General features: G+C 47.4%; 1 protein-coding gene across 1 annotated transcript; it reads left to right on the top strand.

Moving 5' to 3' along the window:
• Window positions 1-6,594: 6,594 nt before the first annotated feature.
• On the top strand, window positions 6,595-8,186 carry LOC136509804 (flavin-containing monooxygenase FMO GS-OX-like 4). Its single transcript, XM_066504424.1, has one exon. It carries the CDS (start codon window positions 6,678-6,680, stop codon window positions 8,067-8,069), a length of 1,392 nt encoding a protein of 463 aa, XP_066360521.1. The 5' UTR covers window positions 6,595-6,677; the 3' UTR covers window positions 8,070-8,186.
• The last annotated feature ends 3,712 nt before the right edge of the window (window positions 8,187-11,898 follow it).

An 11,898-nucleotide genomic window follows, 5' to 3' on the forward strand; every position in this document is an offset into this window, starting at 1 on the left:
ACCCGCACCCTATAGCGACACTTATACAGGGACGGAGGGAATATAAAATTGAGATCAACAAACGGTAGGGATGTAGGTTTTAGTTACCTTGGGCCATTACATCGACTCAAAACTTTTTTAAATGAATTAGAATGATATTTCACACAATTTGAGTTAGGGAAGAAATAAACTAGAATGGAATTTTACTGTAATGAGTTAGCTAGCCAAAACAACATCATTGTACCCACTTGCACTCATACCGGGCAATATTTAACCTATTAATTAATTGAGTTTTTGTCACGATTCACTAGCCCAAAACTAGCAATCACTGTCGGTTTAAAACTGACTTTCACTGTTGATTTTGATCCGGCGGTGACTAACCGGCTTGACATGGCTCTGTTCGCTTGAACTTATCAGTCGTACCGTTTCAGCGAAATAACAGTATTTTTCTCTCACAATAAATCAGCATGAGCATCAGCATCAGCCATTTTTTCAGCCAACCGAACAGGACCATTGGCATTTCATTACCAAAGTTTGGCAAAGGGAGGTGGAGAGGCATGGGATCTAAGGAGTCATTGGGAGGGGGAGTGAGAGGGACCGGACACGAAGGAAGGGCAGAGATATATGGTGGCACCACCGGATTAACATGCCGAGCCCATCAACAGATGGGGCGCCGCCCCCTTCTCACATATCGGGATCCACCGCCGCCACCGAAACTTTTGGTGGAGTTGGCGATGGCCGCCATGGACTCCAGTGAGGAGCAATTACCACACGCTCGCCTTTCGGACACACACTCGCCTCGCCCGTGTGGCCATCCCCATGCCATAAATGGATGCCTCCACCCAAATCCACTTGATGCAAAGGGAAGAGAAGGGCACCAACTACCATTGCAGCCGCCGAACAAGAAGGGCACGGAGCGCTAGGAAGAGGGGCGCGCGTCGTCCGCTATTGAGACGGGCGGGGAAAACCAGGAGAAACAAGAATGATTGTCTAGAGTGCACACAAGATATAGAAAAACTATTAAAGAGAGGAAAGATATAGAAAACAAATTACACAAGTGACTCTAAGAGCCCGTTTGGCACGGCTCCCGCCTGCAATCCCACTGTTCATTCACTGTAGCGGAAGCCAGATTTCTCTCTCCTTCCCTCCCTCTCACAGCCAGCGGCTTCATCGGTGAAGCCAAAAATTTTGGCTCCACCGGCTCCGTGAACAGTATCCGAGCTGCAATGAGAGAAGAAAACGGGAGAGAGAAAATCGTCCTCGAGCTACAGTGTTTCTACAGTGATCAGTGCAGTGATCGTGGAGCGGAGCCGGAGCTGCCCGGAACCGTGCCAAACGGGCTCTAAATGACGATTGAGAGAGAGAGCTCGAGAAGAAATGCTCTTGTACGAGCCTATGCTGTATAGGCTACTTGTCAATAATATACATCGCTCTTTTCCTAAGTTTAAATCAACTGACTGCATGTACGCTCAGGGGAGTGCTCTACCGCTGCTGCTGAAAACAAAAGAGGGACGAGGAATGGAAATGGAAGGCACTGGCTGGCTCTGTCCCGATTTATTTGTCGTTTCTGTTTTTTTGCTACAAGTTTAACTCGATTTGTAGAAAATACTAGTAACATTTGTATCTCTAAATAAATTTATTAAAAAACTAGATTCAAAGATCTTTCCGATGATACTAATTATGTATCATAAATATTAATATTTTTTAATATATATTTTGTTAAAATTGTTTCTCGGGAAGAGAAAGCGACAGATATTTTAGGACGGAGGGAGTACTTAGAGTAGCCAGCAAACGTACGTACGTGATGAGGATCCACACGTGCGCCCATGTGATATTCACGCGCTCCTCTCCTAGCTCTCCCTGCGACCAACCAACAGGCAGCAGTAGCAGATCAGAGGCAGCTAGCGCTCGATCAGTCACCGCGTCGTGTCATTCCTAATCCTCCTACAGTCCTACGCATCAATCACTCACTCAGGGCACGTTTAGTTCGCCGGAATTTGGAGGGGCAAAGTTTATATAGTGTTAGATTCCCTACTGTAGTATTTCGTTTGTATTTGATAATAGTTGTCCAATTGTTGACTAATTAGGCTCAAAATGTTCGTCTCGTAAAGTACAACCAAACTGTGCAATTAGTTTTTAATTTCATCTACTTTTAGAATTCCATGCATGTACCGTAAATTTGATGTGACGAGAAATCTTTTTTTTTTTTGCATAGTATCAAAGTTGGGAACTAAACAAGGGCTCACACAACAACCATGACATGACTACATGAGCACCGATTTCAAGTTCTTCGGCTACAGATCATTTTTAATGGGCATCTTTCATTGCTTCCACACATTTTTGCCACTACCCCCCACCACGCATCATCCCTATTCCCTACCACAGAGTCCATTTTCAAAGATGGAGATGGTCGTTTTCGATTTCCGAACGCGGGCAGGGCGAGTGGAGTTGAACTAGCGGCCTATCACTCAGCACTAACACAAGGCTACCACTCCACACACTCACTCATGAGTATATATGAGATCTATCTTTTTATATATATATTTTTATAATCTTGTAATGAATATTTGGTTACTAAATTAACTCAACTAAAAAAAAGTTTCAACTACAAAGTTTTAAATTTTGTAGAGCACTATAACTTTAGTATATGATGTGTCCCCATCCGTGATTGTTTGAAAATTTTAAAAATTTGGATCTCAAAATATATGAATTTAAAACAAATATTTGAGACTAAAAAACTTCAAATAAAAAACTTATCAACAACAAACATGTAGATCGGTCTGCCACTGCAACTTTCGTAAACCACGTGAACATTCAAGGTCGCTTAGGAATTCTAAATTTTGAATTTCAAAATTTAAGAACTTACAACACATATTTAGGACCTTAAATGACTTCAAATCAAAAACTTTTGAACTACAAAATTATAGGTTGTATTGATAACTACAACTTTGGTACAAATCATGTCAACAACTGATGTCGTTTGAAAATTTCAAATTTCAAAATATGTGAACTTAGAATAATTATTTGGGTCTCTAAACAATTTCAAATCAAAAACTTTTGAACTACAAAGTTATAGATCACGTCAAGAGGTATGAGTTTGATATAAAGTTTGTTTGATCCGTGTTCATATGAAAAAGTTTTGTTTCATTTTTTATTATAACTATTTATAGAGATGGACAACTTAAGACGTCTGCCTCCGTAAATTGATTTACGAAGGCGAACACCTAAAATGAATGTCTCTGTTAGTAGCGATTTTCAAATACGGACATCTTAAGATATCCGCCTTTGAAAACCAACGGAAAGTCCCAAGGTCGGTCCCCTATATGAGAATATAGAAGGTTTACTTTAAATTGAGTTAATGTCTTCACAAGACTCTGTTCTCCCATGGAATGAAGAAGAGGATCTGTACATGCAGAAATAGAAGAGCATGAATATTACTATATGGACAAGCTACTGTACATAGCTAAAAATCAAAGTTCCATCAATTGCTACTTCATGACCAACAGCCAACGTATACATTAGTCATATGCAATTATACATTCACCAAGTGCAACTTCACTACCATATGCATTGGTCAATAATAGAATAGAATGTTTGTATCTACCGAATTGAGTGTGATTCTACTACTCCATCAAACAAATTATGAAGATAGACTTCATTTTATGGCCGTGGCCCGATAGTTTAAGAGTAACACATTAATTTAATATGTACACCACATTACTGTAATTGTGAAGATGGACGATTTGTGAAGAAGAAGCACATTATTTGTGGAAGATGACAAATGCGAGCTGTGTCAGGCTGCAGATGAGTCCGCGGACCACGTCATCTGCTCTTGCCCTTTATTTGCGACTCCTTTTTGGAGTAACGTAGGAGGACATGAAGCACAGCTATCCCCTGCCTGCAACCTGTGAAACTCTCGCCTCCTAGATAGAACCTCTGATGAAGACTACATTACATGCAAGGTCGACTTTCCTGCCCTTATGTTGCTGGGAACTCTGGAAACACCGGAACGAACGATGTGGTTTTCCATGGGCTACAGCCCAGCTTGCAACAGCTACTTGCAACCTGCAGAGAGACGGCGAGGTCTAACAAGACTGAAGCTGAACGTGCAAGTGTGGTGTGATATGTTCACTGTACAGTAATCTCCCCCGATTCTACTATCACCTGTAAACTAAAACTGCTGGTCTTATTGGCCTGCTTGGGCTTCAGCCCTCCACCACCAGTTTGCTGGGCCGCCGCACGTCATCCTCTGTGGACTGGCCGCCGCGGCCAGTGCGCGCCGCGTGCGCCCGGCCGCCTCACGCCGCCACCGTGCGTCCCCATCCTGCCTACGTCCGGCCGCTCACTCCGCCATCCCCCGCGCGCACACACATCCTGTGCCGCGCAGCGCCGCCCCGCACCCACAACGCCTCCGCGCGGCCATCCACCATCGCGCGCCCAATCCACAGTGACATCGTCTCCCGCGGTTGACCGAAGACACCATGACAGGGAGGACCCGTATGTTGCAAATGCATGTTTCAAGTGTTTCAGACGTTTCAGAAGTATGTTGCAGTTGAATCATCTTGATATTGCAAAAGTAGATCGGGGATGTTCTACATGTTTGCACATGTTGCAAAAGCATGTTTCAAGTATTTTAGACGTTTCAGAAGTATGTTACAATTGTTTCATCTTGATGTTGCAAAAGTAGATCGGGGGATGTTGCATATGTTGCAACTGGTTCAGAGGCGTTGCAAGCTTTTGTTCAAAATATTTCATCTGTTTCTAGACGTACGTTGCAATTGTTCCGATCTGGATGTTTCATATGCTTCACACAAATGTTGCAATAATATGTCCCAAATGTTTCAACTGTTTCAATCTTATGTTGCAACAAGTTGTTCCATGTTGCAAATTCTAAGTGTTTTTATTCGAGTGTTTTATGTTGTTCGGCCGGGGACGAGCTGGGGGCCGGCGGACGGGGGTGCACGGCTTGCCGGGGGGCTAGCGGACGGGGGCACTGGGGGCCGGCGGAAGGGGGTGTTGCGGTCAGGGGGGCGTGCTCGTCGCGCGCGTGGGGCGGTGCGTAGGCCAACGCGGTGGGCTACGAGGCGAGCTGGGGGCGCGTGACGCGTCGGAGGGCTAGCGGACGGGGGCGCCGGGGCCGAGGGACGGAGGTGTTGTGTTCGAGGGGGTGCGCTGGGGGGCGTGGTCGCCCGTGTGTGGGGTGGGGGCGAAGGCGGATGCAAGTGGGCTGAGCGGGCGTTCGGAGGCTCGTCGTGCGCCGGACGTCCGGACGCTATCATGCCTATTGGGCTGTCGTTGGAATTGCTAACGTCAGTTGGCAGCTGCTTTTGGTCCTGGTGATTGCGGGCGCGGAAGAGGATTGCCGCCAGGGACGTAGCCAGCGGTGGGGCTAGGGGGGCTTCAGCCCCCCCTACCCATCCTGAGCACGTGGAGGTTTCCTAAGTTCTTCCTTAAAATTTTATGCATACATGTATTAGGTAGGAGGGGCTAAGGTTAAAAGAAGATAAAAAAACCTCTATTCTTTTGTTCAGCCCCTCCTAAATTTTTTTCTGGCTTCGTCACTGGTTGCCGCTATGGAGTTGAGGAGGTGGGGCTTCAATTCTCTGACGTCAGGTTATTGGCGGCTATGGAAGGAAGTTGGAAAAAACTCTAGAACCTTCGATGATCAAGTCGCAGGATCAAATGTTGTTTTGCAGGCCATCATTGATGAAGCCAAACTTTGGTATCTCGTGGGCTCGTGGGGTTCAGCCAGCTTCGGAGTTTGTTGCCTTGCGTGAATTCGCCGCAAACCTTTCATGTAAATTAATTCCGAAGTTTAGTTAAGAGTGGGATTGATTTGAGGGTGACTGACTTCCTCAGTAATCCCTGAATTACTCGAAAGAGTTGTAATCGGTTAAACTCTATTTCTACCTCTATATTAATTATTGAGATACGTGTCACGATGACATGGTGGTGAGGCATGCACGGGCACATACATACACACACGGTGTTGTCCTTGTCCTCGTGGTCGCCGTCAATATGTTTCGTGCAAATTAGGAGCAGGTGAGTGGGTCATATAATAAATTTTATTATATATGTGTGTGGCTCTTGTGTGCCAAGTATTATGACTTTTGGTGCAAATTTACGCTCCTGTTTTCATTCGGCACAGAGACTGAACCTTCTTTGTCCTTCCTATTTTTGCATATATTTGTGTATACTAAGGGTGTTTGGTTTTTTAATCGCTCCTAAAATTTATGTCACATCGAATGTTTAGATGCTAATAAGGAGCATTAAATATAGATTAATTACAAAACTAATTATATAGATAGAGGCTAATTTATGAGACAAAATTTTTAAGCCTAATTAATCCGTTATTAGCATATGTTTACTGTAGCACCACGTTGTCGCAAATTAGTAGTAAGTTATGCAATTAGTTTCGTAATTAGTCTATATTTAATACTCTATGCATATGTCTAAATATTCAATGTGATAGGAATTTTAGGAGGAGGTGAGGTAACCAAACAAGCCCTAAGCTGCGAGCATCTGCACACTCCGTTCCATTGGAGAGCACACAGAACGCTTTTAAAATATAAATTTTCCATCACAAAAAGGACAAACACAACGTGGCCGTGGCGATCGCATCCACCCACCTCCACTCCGCTGGCAGGCGGAGAGAGGCGTCCATCAATCACGATTCACACAACGCCGGCCCGTGTGCCATGGCCATGCCGCCGCCGCCGCGGTCGCTCCGCGTCGCCGTCATCGGCGCGGGAGCCGCGGGGCTGGCCGCCGCGCGCGAGCTGCGGCGCGAGGGCCACGCTCCCGTCGTGTTCGAGCGCGCCCACGCAGTCGGGGGCACCTGGCTGTACGACGACCAGCAGCGCCACTCCAGCAGCAGCATGTACGCGTCCCTGCGCACCAACCTGCCACGCGAGGTCATGGGCTTCCTCGACTTCCCCTTCGCCGCCGCCCCGGACTCCGTCGACGCGCGCAGGTTCCCTCGCCACCAGGAGGTGCTGCGCTACATCCAGGCCTTCGCGCGCCGCTTCCACCTTCACGGCCTGGTCCGCCTCCGCGCGGAGGTGCTCGCCGTCACCAAGGACGACGACGAGGGGAGCAGCAACAGCGGCAGCTGGAGGGTGAGGTGGTGCCGGAACGCAGCCGCCGGTGACGAGGAGGAGCAGGAGCAGGAGGAGGCGTTCGATGCCGTCGTGGTCTGCAACGGCCACTACACGGAGCCGCGAACCGCCGACGACATCCCCGGCCTGGACGCCTGGCCGCCAGGCAAGCAGATGCACAGCCACAGCTACCGCGTGCCGGGCCCGTTCGCGGACCAGGTGGTGGTCATCGTCGGCGCCAGCAAAAGCGGCGCCGACATCTCCAGGGAAATCGCCGGCGTGGCAAGGGAGGTGCACATGGCCGACAGATCGGCCCCCGCCGCCACCTGCCAAAGGCTCCCCGGCTACCGCAACCTCTGGCTCCGTTCCATGGTGGAGCGCGCCGACGCGGACGGCACCACCGTCGTGTTCCGAGACGGCAGCTCCGTCAGAGCGAACGTCGTCATGCACTGCACCGGCTACAAGTACAGCTTCCCCTTCCTCCTTACGACGACGGCGGGGGTGGACGAGGGCGAGGATACCCCCGGTTCCACCGTCGTCTCCGTCGATGACAACCGCATCCACCCGCTGTACAAGCACGTGTTCGTGCCTCAGCTGGCTCCTCACCTCGCCTTCATCGGCCTGCCCTTCAAGGTGACCCCTTTCCCGATGTTCCAGCTCCAGGCCAGCTGGGTCGCCGGCGCTCTGTCGGGCCGGATCCAGCTCCCGTCGGAGGAGGAGATGATGGAAGACGTGAGGGCGCTCTACACGGAGCTGGAGGCCGTGGGATGGCCCGTCAGGTACACGCACTGCATGAAGCACACCCAGTTCGAGTACGACGAGTGGCTGGCGGAGCAGTGCGGCGGGCACGCCGGCAGAGTGGAGGAGTGGAGGAAGGACATGTTCGACGCCGCCAGGAAAAAGACGGTGGAGTGCCCGGAGACGTACCGAGACGACTGGGACGATCACCATTTGCTGGAACAAGCGTACCAAGACTTCAACAAATACTCGTAATTGGCACTTCTTTTTTCTTGTGATTGGAATTTGGAAGCTGAACAAACAATTCAGACTTCAACGAATACTCGTGATTAGCATTTCTTGTAATTGGAATAAATACTCGTAATTAGCATTTCTTGTAATTGTAATTGTAATTTGGAAGCAGAACAAACCATTATTGCTTGCATTTGCATATGCTCCTACTATAAGCTAGGGATCTGTGTAAATTTTGCATTTGCATATGAAAGACAATGATGTAAACCGTGAAAGGTACTTCAATTCAGCTTGTTTCCTTTTCTTTTCTTCTATAAAAGATTAATTTCAGGGCAGGGCAACAATGATCTTTGAAATCAATCAAAGACAATTATGTTTACCGTGCAAGGTAAAAAGATTAATTTCAGGACTTTGAAATCAATCAATCAAAGACAATTATGAAAATCGAACCCGGGTCTGTATCGTGGCAGGGTACTATTCTACCACTAGACCACTGGTGCCCTTGATGTTAAGTTTGCATGCTACGTTCTAAGACTAATACATATAGGAGACAATGGCAAAACTCATCGTCAGCTGCATCACGATGAACATCTGAATATATATATGCAGGTTTTGTGCCTACATTATCCAAGTTCTGTACACGGTTCAGGCTGCTTTCAATTTGTTGGATCAAATCTAATGTGCAATAAAAGAAAAAAAATCAAGGTGTTTTTTTTTATCGAGCAAACCCATTTTCATTACCGCATAACGGAAATACAGACAGATATAAGGAAGAAAGGGAAAGTACATTTCAGACAGGCATTTCGTCCACTGCATCCAAATATTTATACGCCCCTGTCTCCGAGGGAGTGTGTATGAGGAATGACCAACAGAACACTAGTAGGAGTATCTTATTACAGGCCCAACAAAAGAGCACTTCCGAAACTCCAAGGTTTTGACTTGCTCAACTTTGTGAGGCTTCATTCTTGAGGATGCCTGCCTTTATCCTCCTCTTCGATTCGATCCGGCGCCATAGAGATCATCAATGCCGTCGCCGTCGCCGTCTTCAGCATGTAATGTGTTGGCCGTTGGCGCATTCAGATTTCAGAATCGCGATCAAATCTTGCTTTGTTGCCTGCAATGCAGAGAGTGCCTGCCTTTGTTGGAGTAGAGTACAAATTAAAATCAAATCTTTGTTATTACAAGAAGAAGAATGGAGGGTAGTTGAATGAATGTTTGGTGATTGCATTCAGAGGGTGCATGAATCTGCTGGTGTTGGCTCGACTCAAATGAGCACTACTAGCACTCTGCTGCAGTCTGCACTAAGCCACTAGTACTGCAGTCTACTACGTCCGTCCGTCCTAATCGTCGTCGTCGTCCTGCAGCTCGTAGATGGCGTCCGGGTGTCCGCTCTCCAGCGCGCTCACCCGCCTCCCTCCGTATCCTCCTCAGGACGCCACGGGGCGATTTAACTTTCTCGTTTTCTCATGGCAAAAGAAAGGAAACCACGGGGCGATTAAGGAAATCATAATTGCATGCGGGCGTGTTTTATTTTCTCATGCACACCACGTACCGTGTGTATATAAATAAACCCTAGAAGCTAGTATTTCTTTGCGGCCATCAGATAGTACGTGCCTCCCTTGCATGTTGACTCCTGTACCTCACGGTCCAATATGAATAGCAGGTGGAGCCTTGGGGTGCTTGATGATCATCTTGTTCCTCGCTGCATCGTCGACGACAGTACTGTGTAAGTTGCATCTGACCATTTCTTATTTTTACTCTTGTTAGGTTATTATACGTGCTGATGAACCAATATATCTTCCTGATGCTGCAGCGGGTCGTCCTCACTTGCTCGAGGTCAGAACTGCAAGGACAAAGAGTCGTAATAATGCTACTACGACACTAGGAGATGAGAGCAAGCTCATGGTGATATTTTGCGAAGAGAAATCCTGTGGTGAGAACGGCGAATTTGATTGCTACTGTTGCTTACCGACAGACGTGTGCTACAGCACGCAGGCTAAGTGCACGGCGGAGTGCCCTCGTTGCGATCCTCAGTGCCCGCCGCCGTAGTCGTCAGGCTCCCCTCGGATCGACCATTGTGATCAACACCAACGATTACAGTAATAATTAAGGTTCCATATGTACCCCTCGTTCGTTCTTCCAATCTTTATGTCAAAAATGAAATTGCCTTGTTCTTTAGGGGAAAAAACATGCACTGCAACACGAACCCCCGTCTGGCATCATATACGCTAGTAAAATCCGTGGCAGGTGTCCCACCTCCACTTTCCCACACGAGCGCGGTAATTATGGGCGTGTGGGCCTGCTGGACGCGTGCGTGGCGGCCATCCGCAGACGGGCTACATGGTCGGACGGAAAACGGGATGGAACTGTTGCCTCCGTAAAAAAAGAATGCAACCCTCCATCCCGATGAGTCAAAGATTTTAAATTTAGATCAAATATAAATAAAAAAGTAATGATGTTTATAATATGTAATAAGTATTATTAGATTAGTCATGAAATATATTTTTATAATAAACTTAATTGGAGATATAACTATAGATACTATCTTTTATAAATTTGGTCAGACTTAAAGATTCTCTGACTTCTCGGGAAGCGAGATTTGCATTCTTTTTGGGACGGAGGGAGTATTCATCAACAGGCAGATCACCACGTTTAAAGACTTCTATAGAGATAAGTGAAGTAAATCGAACGGCTGCAAAAGTTGGAGAGTAGCGAAAACACATTTTTCCAAGGCAATAACGGCTAGCGAGGCCTTTTCTCATGGGCCGTTAGAGGCCCAATTTTGTTAAAAGGGCTCAGCCCAACCAGAGCATCCTTGCGTACGGTATGCAAAATTCTTCACTCGCCTCACCCTACAGCTGGTGCATCAATGGTGGAGGAAAGAAAATAGAGAGATGAAGAAGAAGAGACCAGCCCTACAGCTGGTGCATCAATGGTGGAGGAAAGAAAATAGAGAGATGAAGAAGAAGAGACCAGCCCCTCTTCAATTATGTTCTGCATCCGCCACTGGTTCTCACAGACCCAAGAATTTTTAACCCACCCAAAGAAGTTGCTATATGGGTTTGGATTGGATGGATCAAGTGGATTTTGTGGGTCATCTGTTTACACCAAGGAGAAGGGGAACAGTTGCTATATGGGTTTGGACAAGTGGATTTTGTGGGTCATCTGTTTACACCAAGGAGAAGGGGAACAAGAAGATCTCGGCGATGGAGATCCTCCTCATGATCTGAGCCGGTGTGGCGACGTCCCTCTTGGTCGTCTCGCACGTGATCACCTTCGTTACTGCCGAGCCCCCGGCCGTGGAGCTGTCGCGGCCAACGTGGTCGGCTCCACGGCGAGTCTCATGCAGGCCGCAGGCGGCAGCCTCGCAGCAGTCTGAAGCCGGCGCGCAACATAGTCTGATCAGGCGCAGCAGCTCATTTCGGATCGTCGCTCTTTTCTGTCTTTTCGTCCTTCGTGTTTAGTAGGCTAAGGGAGCACCCCCTCCTGTTTTCATCCATAAAAAAAGTGTGGTGTGCTTTGTATTTCACTGGTGTCCTTCGTGTTTAGTAGGTTAAGTGTTGTTACTCATTTCACAGTTGGATGATCGTACGTGGTTCCTTGTGTTTAAGTGTGGTCGTTTGTTGGTGTTCTTTGATCACTGCTCCCCTCTAGTTGTATATATATATGGTGTTTTGATCACCGTTGTCCTCTTGTCTGTTTTAATGTAGCCCTTAGCCCTGTGCATGGGTGGGTATACACGGTTCTCACCAGGGGTGGAACTACAGGGAGGCTAGGGGGCTCGTGCCCCCTACAGCTGGTGCATTAATAGAAATATGGGGAGGGTGAGAGAGAAGAGGTGGCGGAAAGAAAA

The sequence above is a fragment of the Miscanthus floridulus genome, chromosome 1, assembly GCF_019320115.1.
Source record: "Miscanthus floridulus cultivar M001 chromosome 1, ASM1932011v1, whole genome shotgun sequence".
NCBI classification, from domain to species: Eukaryota; Viridiplantae; Streptophyta; class Magnoliopsida; order Poales; family Poaceae; genus Miscanthus; species Miscanthus floridulus.

What these genes read in the sequence shown, in the direction of transcription:
- LOC136509804 (XM_066504424.1), top strand. Translation starts at nt 6,678, where the DNA reads ATGGCCATGCCGCCGCCGCCGCGGTCGCTCCGCGTCGCCGTCATCGGC.